The sequence below is a fragment of the Cetorhinus maximus genome, chromosome 21 (assembly GCF_964194155.1).
Source record: "Cetorhinus maximus chromosome 21, sCetMax3.hap1.1, whole genome shotgun sequence".
In the NCBI taxonomy this organism is placed as follows: domain Eukaryota; kingdom Metazoa; phylum Chordata; class Chondrichthyes; order Lamniformes; family Cetorhinidae; genus Cetorhinus; species Cetorhinus maximus.
The window spans coordinates 38582786-38602292 of NC_135899.1; the positions used below are offsets into that span (position 1 = coordinate 38582786).

The 19507-nt window shown below is 58.0% G+C and overlaps 3 protein-coding genes across 3 annotated transcripts in view; 1 reads left to right on the forward strand and 2 right to left on the reverse strand.

Annotated features, from left to right (window-relative positions):
- LOC144695274 (uncharacterized) overlaps window positions 1–19507 on the reverse strand; it is a 291857-nt gene that overhangs the window by 108308 nt on the left and 164042 nt on the right. The window lies entirely within an intron of this gene.
- The window catches only part of LOC144695199 (uncharacterized), a 425892-nt gene that overhangs the window by 83351 nt on the left and 323034 nt on the right, over window positions 1–19507 (forward strand). The window lies entirely within an intron of this gene.
- Window positions 1–19507, reverse strand: part of LOC144695466 (uncharacterized) — a 409626-nt gene that overhangs the window by 32625 nt on the left and 357494 nt on the right. Inside the window, 2 exon segments of the mRNA XM_078566349.1 lie at window positions 2179–2425; window positions 2428–3989. Coding sequence (XP_078422475.1) covers window positions 2179–2425; window positions 2428–3859 — 1679 coding nt within the window. The 5' untranslated portion in view covers window positions 3860–3989.

The window sequence follows — 19507 nt, forward strand, 5'->3', positions numbered from 1 at the left end:
AAAAGGTTCTTCAAATGCTGGAATTGGAATTAAAGGTGCCAACCTAATCACTGCTTGTGGCTTCCCCATCACCTGACATGTGTGACATGTTCTACATAATTTAACCACATTTCTATGCAATCCAGACCAATAAAAATGTTTTTGTGTTTTCGCCTGTGTCTTTCTAATTTCTAAATGTCCTCCCATTGGAATTTCATGAGCTATTCTCAGGATCTCATTTTTATATCCAAATGGGTATAACAATTTGATGCACTTCCCTCCAGTTGAAAACTTTGCTAAAACTTGATAAGGCCGGCATTTTCTCATTAAAACATTACTCTTAAGGTAATTTTATTCTGGAATACATTCCGCCTCTGTTTCTGAGTAAGCTGTCTGATATAACTGTTCTTCTGTAACTCTACCAGCTGCCTTGAGCGAAACACCTCAGCTACATTATCCTCCAATCTTTCTTCCTGAACAATCTTAGCAAAAATGGTGTCAGTTAATTGGACTTCCACACCTCCTCCCTGCCTTCTAACTTCCTGTTTCAACCTGTGAGTCTGTGATCTTGTTATCACACAATCTGGAAACAATCCAGGATGTTCTCTCTACAACTCTTCTGGAGAAAACACCTCTACAGGCTGCTCAACTACCATCAGCATCACTGGCAACTGTGACCCAGTTATGTCATTACCGACAATTAACTGAACCCCTACAATGGGCAATTTTTCCACTACTCCAACAATCACCTCACCTGTTTTCTACTTACTCTTTAACTTTACCTTTCACAAATGGAATAGGTTTAGCATCTCCATATACCCCATCTATCCTTGCAATACTCCCTCTGAGCAACAAATTTCCCTATCCCACAACATTAAGGATTAACTAGCCCGTGTCTCTTAAAATTTTAACATCTTTACCTATTCCACTCTGTACACATGGAAAGACTTCCCCTTCACATACAAAATCATTAAATATTTCTGCAACCTGCTCCTCAGAACTCCCTTGGGTAAATTGTGAACACATTCCCACTTCTTTACCTATCACTGATTCTTCCTGCTTTACCTGTACACAAACAACTATTTTTCCCTGTGCCTGAACCTCAAAACCCACAGTACTTTTACTTCCAGTACTTTCTGCACCCCAATAATCCCAACAGATTTTCTCTGTAACTTCCAACACACTGACTTCGTGTGTCCAAATTTATTACAATGAAAACACCTCAATTTTCTACCCTCAGCACTTTCCTTTTTATTCTGAGAAAAAAACTTCCTGGGAATTTCCACCTCTCCTTCTCTTCCCTGACTACCCACCTTCCCACTTTCTATCCGTCTCTGATTTAAAACAGTGATGAAAAAAAGTTTAGATCTATGAACTAACTCATAAAGATCAGCTATCTCTCCAGTTTGTCTTGCCGTTTCAATCTTCTGTTCCTCCACATGAGTTCTCACTATCGAATAAATTGATTCTTTAAATTATTCCAAAAGATTTACTTCACTTAGAACTGCATCTGTCATCTCTACCTTTAATTCCCGTATCCACCGGTCAAAATTACTTTGTTTTACTTTCTCAAGCTCAATATAAGTTTGCCCAGGCTGTTTTCTCATATTCCTAAATTTCTGCCTGTATGCTTCAGGAACCATACGCTCAAAATAGCCTTTTTTACCATATCATAGTTCACCAACATTTCTTCTGACAGTGAAGCATAAACCTCATGTGCTCTACCCACCAACCTAGATTGTAACAGCAATGTCCAGTTTTCCTGTGGCCATTTCATCTGTTTAACTATTTTCTCAAATTAAAAAAAAAATCCTTCAACATCTTTTTCTTCAAACTTTGGAAGAGCTTGCACAAATTTAAACATCTCTCCACTGAGTTCTGCTCTGGAAATAAGTCATTCCTCACCATCTGGTGTTTCTTTTTTAACTGCCAGCATTTTAAGCTGGAATTCTCTATCTCTCTCTTTTTCTCTTTTACCCCTTTTCCAACCTCGCCATTTCTAATTCCATTTCCTGTTTTCTTTCTCTCTCCTGCCTTTCTGCCTGTCCCCTTTGGAATGTCCTTTTTCTTTCCTCTTCGTTCTTTCTCTGGTCTTTCTTTTTCTGCTGCCTCTAGTTCCAATATTTTCATTTGCAACTGAATTTGATCCCATTCCAATGACCTAGCCCTTGGAGAAATCGGTCTCTCGGGTATTCCTTTCAATGTTTGTGTTGGTGCATGAGGAATTGCAATGAATTCAGGAATGACTTGCTGCATAACCTGCATGTGAATGGTTTCTCCCCTATGTAAATGCGCTGATGTGTACGGAGAGTCGATGACTTGGAGAATGATTTGTTGCACACCTCACATATGAATGGCTTTTCCCCAGTGTGAATGCATTGGTGTCCACGGAGAGTCATTAACTGCAAGAATGACTTGTCGCACACCTCGCATATGAATAGTTTCTCCCTGTGTGACTGTGTTGGTGTTTGCGGAGGCTCGCTAACTGTGAGAATGACTTGTCGCACACCTCGCATGTGAAAGGTTTCTCCCCTGTGTGACTGCGTTGGTGCATACGGAGGCTTGATGACTGTGAGAATGACTTGTCACACACCTTGCATGTGAATGGTTTCTCCCCTGTGTGAATGCGTTGGTGTATGCGGAGGCTCGCTAACTGTGAGAATGACTTGTTGCACATCTCACATGTGAAAGGTTTCTCCCCTGTGTGACTGCGTTGGTGTTGGCAGAGGTGTGCTAACCGAGAGAATGACTTGTTGCACACCTCGCATGTGAACGGTTTCTCCCCTGTGTGACTGTGTTGGTGTTGGCGGAGGCTCGCTAACCGTGAGAATGATTTGTCGCACAACTCACATGTGAACGGTTTCTCCCCTGTGTGAATGCGTTGGTGAATGCGGAGGCTTGATGACTGTGAGAATGACTTGTTGCACAGCTCACATGTGAATGGTTTCGCCCCTGTGTGAATGCGTTGGTGAATGCGGAGGCTCGCTAACTGTGAGAATGACTTGTTGCACACCTCACATGTGAATGGTTTCTCCCCTGTGTGACTGTATTGGTGAATGCGGAGGTGCGCTAACCGTGAGAATGACTTGTTACACACCTCACACGTGAACGGTTTCTCCCCTGTGTGAATGCGTTGGTGTATGTGGAGGTGTGATGACTGCGAGAATGACTTGTCGCACACCTGGCATGTGAACGGTTTCTCCCCTGTGTGAATGCGTTGGTGCTGATGGAGGGATGACAAGTTCAAGAATGATTTGTTGCACACATCACATGTGAATGGTCTCTCCCCAGTGTGAACGTTCTGGTGCCTGAGGAATTGCGATGAACTCGGGAATGACTTGTTGCATAATCTGCATGGGAATGGTTTCTCCCCTGTGTGAACATGTTGGTGAACACGGAGGGTCGATGACTGCGAGAATGACTTGTTGCACACCTCGCACGTGAATGGTTTCTCCCCTGTGTGAATGCGTTGGTGTACACGGAGGGTCCATGACTGTGAGAATGATTTCTTGCACACCTCGCACTTGAATGGCTTCTCTCCGGTGTGAATGCTTTGATGTCTATGGAGGGTTGATGCATCAAAGAATGATTTGTTGCACACCTCACACATGAACAGTTTCTCCCTGGTCTGAATGTATTGATGTACGTGGAGGATCGATGACCTTGAGAATGATTTGTCATACACTTCACATGTAAACGGTTTCTCTCCTGCGTAAACACTATGGCGCCTCAAGAGATCAGATGACTGTGTAAAAGCCATCTCACAAATGTCACACCAGAAGGGTTTGTCCCCGGTGTGGTTCTTCTGGTGTCTCAGGAGGCTCGAAGATGCCAAAGAAGCTTTATCTCAAACCTCACAATTGAAGGTTTTCTCTGCCATATAGCTCCCCTTGTCTTCACAGTGGTCAGAACAGTTCTACCTTGTTTATCAGCAGATCTTATGAGCCTGTGGAGCCCTCCTCACACACCTCAGCCCTCCTCATACACCTCACACTTGAACAGCCTCTCACCTGTAGGTGAGTCAGTGGCTCATGAGGCTCGATGAATGATTGAAGCTCTCGCCACACTTGGAGCCACTCACGCTTCTTCCCAGACTCACCCTGAACAATCGCCCACAGCTGAACCTTCTGACCTAACCAATTCCCAGATGATGGTTTCACTGCCAAACCTTCTCTGTGTTGAGCAATGCTGTGAAGGGACTGGATGTTTTCCCACAGTTGTGCAGTTGTTCCTTGGATGATGGTCAGGATCTATCTGTAGTGTCTATCCTCTCTGTATTCTCTGATGTAGTACGGTGCAATCCTTCTGTAAAACAGGAAAAGGAAACATGATTTCCTCCAACTCCCTCTCCTCTTTGCTGAAGGGGCTGATTCCTCAGTTAGAGACTATTCCACAGTGAGTGCCAGGCTGCTATTCCCCTGTGTGGGTGAATCAGATACAAGTCCTTTCTTTTTCCTCACTTGACTGTCACACACCCTCTATTTCCAGCAGGGACACTGGATAGTGACCAGGAGCAGACAAGGTGGTACTTTCTTTCCTCTGCCCAGACCCCCATCTTCCCAGGCACCGTGAGGACAATGGAAAAGACAGTCGGGCGGAGTGTAAAATGGGCTATCAATTCACTATGAGCTCGAGTCGTGCTGGTGCAGACCGGTTTTACCCTTAGAGTATGTGTTTAATATAAAAATTAAGGAGAAATGTTAATTCATTGGAAAGGTTGAAATTTCTCCCCTTGTTTTCCAAAATTATTTGAAGAAAACACACTGAGCAGGAAGTGCTAGAAGTTAAGGAAAATATTGCTTCAGTGTAGCTGATTGAAGGGTTCTGGTTTATCCTGGGAAATTAGATACACTGCACTCGCTCAGACTGCACATCCCAAATTCAGCTATCAGTCACAGCACTGGGCAAAACTATCAAATCCAAGCCCAGGCTTTTGGGAAAGGCCGAGGCCTTCAGGTAAAATCTTTAAAGATATTTCAATAAATGTGTCTCTGCACCTCCCAGATAATTACACCTCACCTTCTCACATTCAGTAATGAGCCATCAACAAAAGTCAGCCTGTAAATCAGAAGGGAAATGCTTCCAATAAACACACTCAATATCCAACACACAGCTCCAGGCAAACAGTTGAGCACAAAGCACCGAGTAAACAGCTCTCTCAGCTGGATGTTCTCACACAGCATAAGGGGCATTTCCACAGCTGATTCCCCACAGGATAGTCAGGCTGCCTGAAGATTAGTGTGGATATTATGTGATGTAATTATTATAAATTGTGTTCGTTCACTCACCATCTCCTGAGTTGGTTTTGAGTCCCTACAGGAAGTGAAGCAGCTGTGGAACAGGAAGGGGAGGGAATGGGCAGAGTGGGTGGGGCTCTCTGATTGACGTCTCTCACAGCCAATCCAAATATTTCAGCAGTAACATGAGTTTCCTGAAGCTTGGGAAACTGACCGGTGAAACGGAGGCGACTTTGAGCAGCAGATCAGGTGGGGATTTAAACTTGTCATTGTCCCATCTGAATAAAACCTCACTTATTGCAGCTGCTGTCTCAGTTCCCCCGGTAAATGTTTGACAGAGATTTCTAGTGTGGGAATAGGATTCTTCATCCTCGGAGGCTTTCAAACTGACAACATCAGTGTGGGATGTGTAGCCTCGGATGTGTTTGACAGCAGATCAGAAGAGGGAGACCCACAGCATCCAAGGCAGCGATGACGTGCATTGGAGGGATCAGCATCTGCATCGGAAAGGGGGACAGGAGAGAGGGGCACACCTCTTACCCAGTCGTAACTACATTACCCATGCGGCCACAGGAAGACCAGACCAGGGTCCCTGATGGGAGTTGTAGTTCTGCCACGTGTTCAGGAGTTGGAATCTGAGGAAGCGCGAGTCCGGGCGGCTGTCACGTGGGCGGGGCTGGAATTGGAGGTGCGCACCTGTAAATCCCAGCCCCGGGCGGCGGTGACCAGGATCGCAGCCGTTTAACCCCTTCTACCCCCCATCCCCCCTTCTTCACCCCCACCCCACCTCCTTCACCACCCACCCCCCCTTCACCACCCATACCCTTTCAAACCCCCACCCTCCCTCCTTCATTCCGCATCCCCGCTCCTTCACCTCCCCATTCCCCCTCATTCACCCCCATCCCCCACTTCCTTCACCTCCCATCCCCCATTTTCTTCAACCCTCATCCCCCTCATTCACCCCCCATTCCCCTCTTTCACCCGCCATCCCCCCCGCCCCCTGCCACCCCCATCTCAGACACCCATCAACTTGGTTAAATGAATAACATGGGACTACATTCGACATTGGTTTTCTGTGATTGGTGAGAGACTGTTTTCTCCAGACTGTGGAGTAAAAGTTTGACTCTCCCAGTTTTGACACCATCTCCCTTACTGCTGCTGAAGGGCCTGTCCTCCATTTAGCCCCTGCCCCAGTTAAGATTGTAGATCTAAGGTGCTCCGCTCCATGGCCTGGTCCTCAAATCATTTCTCTCCCTCTTGAAGCTGTCTGCTTGCCATTCCTTTACTACTAGATTTCTGTTTTGTCTGGTGGTGAGGGGCATTTCTTTCTGACTCGAGGTAAAATGGGACAGATTGTAAGAGACCCTCTGTGAATCTGACATCAGGTCATCAGATGGTTTTACACAGGGGCAGCATGTGGATGAGAAATAGGTGGGGACTGAGGATAGACCCTTGGTCGGACTCCAGAGCGATGGGGGTGGGAAGATTAACCATTGCAGGAGATTCTCTGGTTACAACTGAAGAGGCAAAAGTGGGCCAAGCGATAACAGTCCCACTCACTGGACAACAGAGAAGAGTTAGAGGAGGAGGATAGTGTGGTTGGCATGTCAAAGGCTGCAGAGAGGTTGCTTCTCTCTCCACAGATGTTGCCTGACCTGAGTATTTCCAGCATTTTCTGAATCTATATTAGATTTCCAGCATTCACAGTATTTTGTCATCATATTCGAGGAGCTGAGTGTGTGCACTTTAGGGAAGTGTAGACTATGGGGTGATTTAATGGAGGTTTGAAAATAACAACAGTTTGTGTTTGCGACTTCATGTGGACAAATTATTTCAATTGGATAGGTTAGGGAGGACCAAGGGTCATATCTACGAGTTGTGAAAGGGCAGAACGACAGATTCATCAATTGTTAAAAGTAGGTCTGGGGTCCATTTTTCAAAGAATAGAATTGAAAAGCAGAGAAGTTATGTTGAACTAGTACAGAACCTTGGTTAGACCACACTTGGAGAGCTGTGCACAGTTCTGATCTCCATATTGAAAAAGGACATAAAGGAACTGGAGAAGGTGCAAAAACATTAATAAGGATGATTTTCAGAATTGAGAAATTGTAACTATCAGGAAAGACTGAACAGGCTAGCACTCTTTTTCCTAGAAAAGAGAAGGCTGAGGAGTGACATAATGGAAATCTTTAAAATTATGAATTATAAAATTAAGAATTTGGGGGTAAATGGGGAGAAGATGTTCCCACTTCTGTGGGGGAGTCCAAAACTAGGGGCCAGAAATATAAGATGATCAATAATAAATCCACTGAGGAATTCAGGAGAAACTTCTTCACCAAGAGAATGATCAGAATTTGGAACTTGCTACCACAGGGAATGGTTGAGGCAAATAGTTTCAATGTATTTGATGGGAAACATAGAAAATAGAAGCAGGAGCAGGTCATTCGGCCCTTTGAGCCTGCTCCGCCATTCAATATGATCATGGTTGATCCTCTATCTCAGCGCCATACTCCCACTCTCTCCCCATACCCCTTGACGACTTTAGAGTCGAGAAATCTATTTCCTTCTTAAATATATTCAGTGACTTGGCCTCCACAGCCTTCTGTGGTAGAGAATTCCACAGGTTCACCACCCTCTGAGTGAAGAAGTTTCTCCTCATCTCAGTCCTAAATGGTCCACTCCGTATCCTGAGACTGTGACCCCTCGTTCTAGACCTCCCCCAGCCAGAGGAATCATCATCGCTGCATCCAGTCTGTCCAGCCCTGTCAGAATTTCATACATTTCAATAAGATCCCCTCTTATTCTTCTAAACTCCAGTGAATAGGTCTAGTCTATCCAATTTCTCCACACATGACAATCCTGCCATCCCAGGAATCAGTCTCGCTGCACTCCTTCTATGGCAAATATATCCTTTCTCAGGTAAGGAGACCAAAACTGCACATAATACTCCAGCTGTAGTCTCACCAGGGCCCTGTACAGCTGCAGTAAGACATCCTTGCTCCTGTACTCAAATCCTCTCGGAATGAAGGCCAACATACCATTTGCTTTCTTAGCTGTTTGCTGCACCTGCATGCTCGCTTTCAGTGACTGGTGTACAAGGACACCCAGGTCCCTTTGTACATAAAAATTTCCCAATCTATCACCATTTAAGTAATACTCTGCCATTCTGTTTTTCCTAACAAAGTGGATAACTTCACACTTATCCACATTATTCTGCATCTGCCATGTTTTTACCCACTCACTCAACTTGTCTAATTCACCTTGAAGCCTCTTTACATCCTCCTCACCACTCACATTCCCACCAAGTTTTGTGTCATCAGCAAACTTGGAAATATTACATTTGGTTCCCTCATCCAAATCATTGATATATATAGTGAATAGCTGGGGCCCAAGCACTGATCCCTGCGGCACCCCACTAGTCACTGCCGGCCACTCCGAAAAAGACCCATTTATACCTATACTCTGTTTGCTGTCTGCTAACCAATTCTCAATGCATGCCGATATATTACCAACAATCCTATATGCACTAACCTCTTCTGTGGGACTTTATCAAAAGCTTTCTGAAAATCCAAATACAAATGGGAAGCTAGGTAAGTACACGGGGGAGAAAGGAATAGAAAGATCTGCTGATCGGCTGAGGTAAAATAGGTAGGGGGAAAGCTCCTGCGGAGCATGAGCCCTGGGAGAAAGCAGATGGGCCGAATGGTCTGTTTCTCTTCTTTAAAAACTAGAACGAAAACCAAGAAGTGCTGGAAATACTCAGCAGGTTAATACTTCATCTCGAGGTGGCCTTTCATCTGAAACTAGGTTGGATGTTGGGCGACTCTTCCTGTTGTCAGAGAAAATCCCCATTGTCACCAGCATCAGCGCAACCCCGCGACCACAACTCCGCTCTAACCAGCAGCACCACACTCACACCAACACTGTTCCCTGCACGCTCTCACCAACCCGCCCCACACTCACCGTCCTGCACCACTCTCACCGTCCCGCCCCACACTCACCGTCCCGCCCCACACTCACCGTCCCGCCCCACACTCACCGTCCCGCCCCACAGTCACCCCCGCCCCACAGTCACCTCCGCCCCACACTCACCCCCGCCCCACACTCACCGTCCTGCACCACACTCACCGTCCCGCCCCACACTCACCGTCCCGCCCCACACTCACCGTCCCGTCCCACTCTCACCCCCACCACACACTCACCGTCCTGCACCACACTCACCGTCCTGCACCACTCTCACCGTCCCGTCCCCACCCTCACCCACGCCCCACACTCACCCCCCCACCCCACACTTGCCCCCACCACACTCTCACCCTCGCCCCACACTCACCCACGCCCCACACACACACCCGTCCCACACTCACCCCCATCCCACACTCACCCCCGTCCCACACTCACCCCCGTCCCACACTCACCCCCGCCCCACTCTCACCCCCCCGCCCCACTCTCACCCCCCCACCCCACTCTCACCGTCCCACCCCACACTCACCCCCGCCTCACACTCACCCCCGTCCCACACTCACCCCTACCGCACACTCACCGTCCGACCCCACACTCACACCCGTCCCACACTCACCCCTACCCCACTCTCACCGTCCCGCCCAACTCTCACCGTCACGCCCCACTCTCACCGTCACGCCCCACTCTCACCGTCCCACCCCACACTCACCCCCGCCCCACTCTCACCATCCCGCCCCACACTCACCACCGCCCCACACTCACCTCCCCGCCCCACATTCACCCCCGCCCCACACTCACCCCAACCCCACTCTCACCCCCCCGCCCCACACTCACCCCAACCCCACACTCACCCCTACCCCACTCTCACCGTCCCACCCCACACTCACCCCCGCCCCACTCTCACCATCCCGCCCCACACTCACCACCGCCCCACACTCACCCCCCCGCCCCACACTCACCCCCGCCCCACACTCACCCCAACCCCACTCTCACCCCCCCGCCCCACACTCACCCCCGCCCCACACTCACCCCAACCCCACTCTCACCGTCCCGCCCCACACTCACCCACCCGCCCCACACTCTCCCCCCCGCCCCACACTCACCCCAACCCCACTCTCACCCCCCCGCCCCACACTCACCCCTGCCCCACACGCACCCCAACCCCACTCTCACTGTCCCGCCCCACACACCCCCCACCCCAAACTCACCCCCCCGCCCCACACTCAACCCCGGCCCACACTCACCCCCGCCCCACACTCACCCCAACCCCACTCTCACCCCCCAGCCCCACACTCACCTCCCGCCCCACACTCACCCCCTCCCCACACTCACCCCCGCCCCACACTCACCCCCGCCCCACAGTCACCGTCCCGCCCCACTCTCACCCCCGCCCCACACTCACCCCCGCCCCACACTCACCCCCGCCCCACACTCACCGTCCTGCACCACACTCACCGTCCCGCCCCACGCTCACCGTCCCGCCCCACACTCACCGTCCCGTCCCACACTCACCGTCCCGTCCCACTCTCACCCCCACCACACACTCACCGTCCTGCACCACACTCACCGTCCTGCACCACTCTCACCGTCCCGTCCCCACCCTCACCCACGCCCCACACTCACCCCCCCACCCCACACTTGCCCCCACCACACTCTCACCCTCGCCCCACACTCACCCCCGCCCCACACTCACCCCGGCCCCACACTCACCCCCGCCCCACACTCACCCCCCCGCCCCACTCTCACCGTCCCACCCCACTCTCACCGTCCCACCCCACACTCACCCCCGCCTCACACTCACCCCCGTCCCACACTCACCCCTACCGCACTCTCACCCCCCCGCCCCACTCTCACCCCCCCACCCCACTCTCACCGTCCCACCCCACACTCACCCCCGCCTCACACTCACCCCCGTCCCACACTCACCCCTACCGCACACTCACCGTCCGACCCCACACTCACACCCGTCCCACACTCACCCCTACCCCACTCTCACCGTCCCGCCCCACTCTCACCGTCCCGCCCCACTCTCACCGTCACGCCCCACTCTCACCGTCCCACCCCACACTCACCCCCGCCCCACTCTCACCATCCCGCCCCACACTCACCACCGCCCCACACTCACCCCCCCGCCCCACACTCACCCCCGCCCCACACTCACCCCAACCCCACTCTCACCCCCCCGCCCCACACTCACCTCTGCCCCACACTCACCCCAACCCCACTCTCACCGTCCCGCCCCACACTCACCCACCCGCCCCACACTCTCCCCCCCGCCCCACACTCTCCCCCCCGCCCCACACTCACCCCAACCCCACTCTCACCCCCCCGCCCCACACTCACCCCTGCCCCACACTCACCCCCACCCCACTCTCACTGTCCCGCCCCACACACCCCCCACCCCAAACTCACCCCCCCGCCCCACACTCAACCCCGGCCCACACTCACCCCCGCCCCACACTCACCCCAACCCCACTCTCACCCCCCAGCCCCACACTCACCTCCCGCCCCACACTCACCCCCTCCCCACACTCACCCCCGCCCCACACTCACCCCCGCCCCACAGTCACCGTCCCGCCCCACTCTCACCCCCGCCCCACACTCACCCCCGCCCCACACTCACCCCCGCCCCACACTCACCCCCGCCCCACACTCACCGTCCTGCACCACACTTACCGTCCCGCCCCACACTCACCGTCCCGCCCCACACTCACCGTCCCGTCCCACTCTCACCCCCACCACACACTCACCGTCCTGCACCACACTCACCGTCCTGCACCACTCTCACCGTCCCGTCCCCACCCTCACCCACGCCCCACACTCACCCCCCCACCCCACACTTGCCCCCACCACACTCTCACTCTCGCCCCACACTCACCCACGCCCCACACTCACCCCCGCCCCACACTCACCCCTGCCCCACACTCACCACCGCCCCACACTCAGCCCCCCGCCCCACTCTCACCGTCCCACCCCACTCTCACCGTCCCACCCCACACTCACCCCCGCCTCACACTCACCCCCGTCCCACACTCACCCCTACCGCACTCTCACCGTCCCACCCCACACTCACACCCGTCCCACACTCACCCCTACCCCACTCTCACCCCCCCGCCCCACACTCACCGTCCCGCCCCACTCTCACCGTCCCGCCCCACTCTCACCGTCCCGCCCCACTCTCACCCCCGCCCTACTCTCACCATCCCGCCCCACACTCACCCCCACCCCACACTCACCTCCCCGCCCCACATTCACCCCCGCCCCACACTCACCCCCCGCCCCAAACTCACCGTCCCGCCCCACTCTCACCGTCCCGCCCCACACTCACCCTCACCCCACACTCCCCCACCCCACACTCACCGTCCAGCCCCACACTCACCCCCACCCCACACTCACCCCCACCCCACACTCATGGTCCCGCCCCACACTCACCGTCCCGCCCCACACTCACCCCCACCCCACACTCATCCCCGCCCCACTCTCACCGTCCCGCCCCACACTCACCACCGCCCCACACACACCCACCCGCCCCACACTAACCCCCGCCCCACACTCACCCCAACCCCACTCTCACCCCCCCGCCCCACACTCACCCCAACCCCACTCTCACCGTCCCGCCCCACACTCACCCACCCGCCCCACACTCTCCCCCCCGCCCCACACTCTCCCCCCCGCCCCACACTCACCCCCGCCCCACACTCACCCCAACCCCACTCTCACCCCCCCGCCCCACACTCACCCCTGCCCCACACTCACCCCAACCCCACACTCACCCCCGCCCCACACTCACCCCCGCCCCACACTCACCCCCCCGCCCCACACTCACCCACGCCCCACACTCACCCACGCCCCACACTCACCCCCGCCCCACACTCAACCCCTCCACCCCACACTCACCCCCGCCCCACACTCACCCCCACCCCACACTCACCCCCACACTCACCCCCGCCCCACACTCACCCCCGCCCCACACTCACCCCCGCCCCACACTCACCCCCGCCGCACACTCATCCCCACCCCACACTCACCCCCACCCCACACTCACCCCCGCCCCACACTCACCCCCGCCCCACACTCACTCCCGCCCCACACTCACCCCCTCCCCACACTCACTCCCGCCCCACACTCAACCCCCCCGCCGCACACTCACCGCCCCGCCCCACACTCGCCCCCACCACACTCTCACCCTCGCCCCACACTCACCCACGCCCCACACACACACCCGTCCCACACTCACCCCCGTCCCACACTCACCCCCGTCCCACACTCACCCCCGTCCCACACTCACCCCCGCCCCACACTCACCCCCCCGCCCCACTCTCACCGTCCCACCCCACTCTCACCGTCCCGCCTCACACTCACCCCCGTCCCACACTCACCCCCGTCCCACACTCACCCCTACCGCACTCTCACCGTCCCACCCCACACTCACACCAGTCCCACACTCACCCCTACCCCACTCTCACCCCCCCGCCCCACACTCACCGTCCCGCCCCACTCTTACCGTCCCGCCCCACTCTCACCGTCCCGCCCCACTCTCACCCCCGCCCCACACTCACCCCCACCCCACACTCACCTTCCCGCCCCACACTCACCCCCGCCCCACACTCACCCCCACCCCACACTCACCCCCGCCCCACACTCACCCCCCGCCCCAAACTCACCGTCCCGCCCCACTCTCACCGTCCCGCCCCACTCTCACCCTCACCCCACACTCACCCCCGCCCCACACTCACCCCCACCCCACACTCACCCCCACCCCACACTCACCGTCCCACCCCACACTCACCGTCCCGCCCCACACTCACCGTCCCGCCCCACACTCACCCCCACCCCACACTCACCCCCGCCCCACACTCACCCCAACCCCACTCTCACCGTCCCGCCCCACACTCACCCACCCGCCCCACACTCTCCCCCCCGCCCCACACTCACCCCAACCCCACTCTCACCCCCCGCCCCACACTCACCCCTGCCCCACACTCACCCCCGCCCCACACTCACTGTCCCGCCCCACACTCACCCCCGCCCCACACTCACTGTCCCGCCCCACTCTCACCCCCGCCCCACACTCACCCCCGCCCCACACTCAGCCCGCCCCACACTCACCCCCTCCCCACACTCAGCCCCGCCCCACACTCAGCCCCGGCCCACACTCAGCCCCGGCCCACACTCACTCCCCCGGCCCACACTCACCCCCGCCCCACACTCACCCCCGCCCCACACTCACCCCCTCCCCACACTCACCCCCTCCCCACACTCACCCCCTCCCCACACTCACCCCCTCCCCACACTCACCCCCTCCCCACACTCACCCCCTCCCCACACTCACCCCCGCCCCACACTCACCCCCGCCCCACACTCACCCCCGCCCCACACTCACCCCCGCCCCACACTCACCCCCGCCCCACACTCACCCCCGCCCCACACTCACCCCCGCCCCACACTCACCCCCGCCCCACACTCACGCCGCCCCACACTCACGCCCGCCCCACACTCACCCCCCCGCCCCACGCTCACCCCCGCCCCACACTCCGTCCCACCCCACATTCACCGTCCCGCCCCACATTCACCCACGCCCCACACTCACCCCCGCCCCACACTCAACCCGTCCCCACACTCACCTCCCGCCCCACACTCACCTCCCGCCCCACACTCACCCCCCCGCCCCACACTCATCCCCGCCCCACACTCACCCCCGCCCCACACTCACCCCCCCGGCCCACGCTCACCCCCGCCCCACACTCCGTCCCACCCCACATTCACCGTCCCGCCCCACATTCACCCACGCCCCACACTCACCCCCGCCCCACACTCAACCCGTCCCCACACTCACCTCCCGCCCCACACTCACCTCCCGCCCCACACTCACCCCCCCGCCCCACACTCACCCCCGCCCCACACTCACCCCCGCCCCACACTCACCCCCGCCCCACACTCACCGCCCCGGCCCACACTCACCGCCCCGGCCCCACACTCACCTCCCGCCCCACACTCACCTCCCGCCCCACACTCACCCCCCCGCCCCACACTCACCCACGCCCCACACTCACCCACGCCCCACACTCACCCCCGCCCCACACTCAACCCCTCCACCCCACACTCACCCCCGCCCCACACTCACCCCCACCCCACACTCACCCCCACACTCACCCCCGCCCCACACTCACCCCCGCCCCACACTCACCCCCGCCCCACACTCACCCCCGCCGCACACTCATCCCCACCCCACACTCACCCCCACCCCACACTCACCCCCGCCCCACACTCACCCCCGCCCCACACTCACTCCCGCCCCACACTCACCCCCTCCCCACACTCACTCCCGCCCCACACTCAACCCCCCCGCCCCACACTCACCGCCCCGCCCCACACTCGCCCCCACCACACTCTCACCCTCGCCCCACACTCACCCACGCCCCACACACACACCCGTCCCACACTCACCCCCGTCCCACACTCACCCCCGTCCCACACTCACCCCCGTCCCACACTCACCCCCGCCCCACACTCACCCCCCCGCCCCACTCTCACCGTCCCACCCCACTCTCACCGTCCCGCCTCACACTCACCCCCGTCCCACACTCACCCCTACCGCACTCTCACCGTCCCACCCCACACTCACACCAGTCCCACACTCACCCCTACCCCACTCTCACCCCCCCGCCCCACACTCACCGTCCCGCCCCACTCTCACCGTCCCGCCCCACTCTCACCCCCGCCCCACACTCACCCCCGCCCCACACTCACCTTCCCGCCCCACACTCACACCCGCCCCACACTCACCCCCGCCCCACACTCACCCCCCGCCCCAAACTCACCGTCCCGCCCCACTCTCACCGTCCCGCCCCACTCTCACCCTCACCCCACACTCACCCCCGCCCCACACTCACCCCCACCCCACACTCACCCCCACCCCACACTCACCGTCCCGCCCCACACTCACCCCCACCCCACACTCACCGTCCCGCCCCACACTCACCGTCCCGCCCCACACTCACCATCCCGCCCCACACTCACCCCCACCCCACACTTACCCCCGCCCCACACTCACCCCCGCCCCACACTCACTGTCCCGCCCCACACTCACCCCCGCCCCACACTCACTGTCCCGCCCCACACTCACTGTCCCGCCCCACACTCACCCCCGCCCCACACTCACCGTCCTGCACCACACTCACCGTCCTGCACCACACTCACCGTCCCGCCCCACACTCACCCCCACCACACACTCACCGTCCTGCACCACAATCACCGTCCTGCACCACTCTCACCGTCCCGTCCCCACCCTCACCCTCGCCCCACACTCACCCACCCCCCACACACACCCACGCCCCACACACACCCCCGTCCCACACTCACCCCCGTCCCACACTCACCCCCGTCCCACACTCACCCCCGCCCCACACTCACCCCCGCCCCACACTCACCCCCGCCCCACACTCACCCCCGCCCCACACTCACCCCCGCCCCACACTTTCCCCCCCGCCCCACTCTCACCGTCCCGCCCCACTCTCACCGTCCCACCCCACTCTCACCGTCCCACCCCACACTCACCCCCGCCTCACACTCACCCCCGTCCCACACTCACCCCTACCGCACTCTCACCCCCCTGCCCCACTCTCACCGTCCCGCCCCACTCTCACCGTCCTGCCCCACTCTCACCCCCGCCCTACTCTCACCATCCCGCCCCACACTCACCCCCACCCCACACTCACCTCCCCGCCCCACATTCACCCCCGCCCCACACTCAACCCCCGCCCCAAACTCACCGTCCCGCCCCAAACTCACCGTCCCGCCCCACTCTCACCGTCCCGCCCCACACTCACCCTCACCCCACACTCACCCCCACCCCACACTCACCGTCCAGCCCCACACTCACCCCCACCCCACACTCATGGTCCCGCCCCACACTCACCCCCACCCCACACACACCCCCGCCCCACTCTCACCGTCCCGCCCCACACTCACCACCGCTCCACACACACCCCCCCGCCCCACACTCACCCCAACCCCACTCTCACCCCCCCGCCCCACACTCACCCCCACCCCACACTCACCCCAACCCCACTCTCACCGTCCCGCCCCACACTCACCCACCCGCCCCACACTCTCCCCCCCGCCCCACACTCACCCCCGCCCCACACTTACCCCAACACCACTCTCACCCCCCCGCCCCACACTCACCCCTGCCCCACACTCACCCCAACCCCACTCTCACCGTCCCGCCCGACACACCCCCCGCCCCAAACTCACCCCCCCTCCCCACACTCAGCCCCGCCCCACACTCACCCCCGCCCCACACTCACCCCCGCCCCACACTCACCCCCGCCCCACACTCACCCTCTCCCCACACTCAGCCCCGCCCCACACTCAGCCCCGCCCCACACTCAGCCCCGCCCCACACTCAGCCCCGGCCCACACTCACCCCCCCGCCCCACACTCACCCCCGCCCCACACTCACCCCCGCCCCACACTCACCCCCGCCCCACACTCACCCCCCCGCCCCACACTCACCCCCGCCCCACACTCACCCCCGCCCCACACTCACCCCCGCCCCACACTCACCGCCCCGGCCCACACTCACCTCCCGCCCCACACTCACCTCCCGCCCCACACTCACCCCCCCGCCCCACACTCACCCACGCCCCACACTCACCCACGCCCCACACTCACCCACGCCCCACACTCACCCCCGCCCCACACTCAACCCCTCCACCCCACACTCACCCCCGCCCCACACTCACCCCCACCCCACACTCACCCCCACCCCACACTCTCCCCCACCCCACACTCACCCCCACCCCACACTCATCCCTACCCCACATTCACTCCCGCCCCACACTCACCCCCGCCCCACACTCACCCCCGCCCCACACTCACCCCCGCCGCACACTCACCCCCGCCGCACACTCACCCCCACCCCACACTCACCCCCGCCCCACACTCACTCCCGCCCCACACTCACCCCTGCCCCACACTCATCCCCTCCCCACACTCACTCCCGCCCCACACTCACCCCCGCCCCACACTCACCCCCGCCCCACACTCACCCCCGCCCCACACTCACCCCCGCCCCACACTCACCGTCCCGCCCCACACTCACCCCCGCCCCACACTCACTGTCCCGCCCCACACTCACTGTCCCGCCCCACACTCACCCCCGCCCCACACTCACCGTCCCGCCCCACACTCACCGCCCCATCCCACACTCACCGCCCTGCCCCACTCTGACCCCCACACTCACCGCCCTGCCCCACTCTCACCGCCCCATCCCACACTCACCGCCCCATCCCACACTCACCGCCCCGCCCCACTCTCACCCCCACCCCACATTCACCGCCCCAGCCCACTCTCACCCCCACACCCCACCCCACTCTCACTGCCCCACCCTACTCTCACTGCCCCACCCTACTCTCACTGCTCCACCCTACTCTCACTGCCCCAGCCCACTCTCACCACCCCGCCCCACTCTCACCCCCACACCCCACCCCACCCCACTCTCACTGACCCGCCCCACTCTCACCAGCAGTGTCCTGCCCCCCCCACCCCATTCTCACTACCGGCCCCGCTCAGGCTATCATTCGCCCTCCACCACTCCCGGGTCCCATGGTTGAAGTGGCCTTTATTTGATTTCTTGTTAACTGGTCATCCTGAAACAAAAAAATCATCAAAAAGTTAATAAGGAAGGGGAAATTAGAGTATGAGAGAAAGCTAGCTAGATCGTAAGAGTTTCTATAGATATTTAAAAAAGGAAAGAGTTAACAAAGTGAGTATTGACCTAATAGAAAGTGAGTCTGGGGAATTAATAATAGAAAATAAGGAGATGGCAGTTGAATTGAATAGGTATTTTGCACTTGTCTTCACTATCGAAGATACAAGTATAACATCCCCAGAGAGAGCTGTAAATCAGAAATGGAAGGGAGGGAGGAACTCAAGCAAATTACAATCACCAGGGAAGTGGTACTTAGCAAATTGTTGGAACTGAGGGTTTACAAATCCCTGGGTCCTGATGAGTTTTATCCTTGGGTCGTAAAACAAGTGGTTGGTGAGATAGATGATGCATTGGTTTTAATTTTCCAAAATTCCCCAGGTACAGAGAAGGTTCTATTAGATTGGAAAATAGCTAATGTACCTCCTTTATTCAAAAAGGGAAGGAGACAGAACACAGGAAACTATAGGCCAGTTAGTTTAACATCTGTCACAGGGAAAACGTTGGAAGTTATTATTAAAGACATTATAATAGATAAATTCAACATAATCAAGCAGAGGCAATGTGGTTATGTGAAAGGGGAAGTCATGTTTAACCAATTTATTGGAGTTCTTTGAAG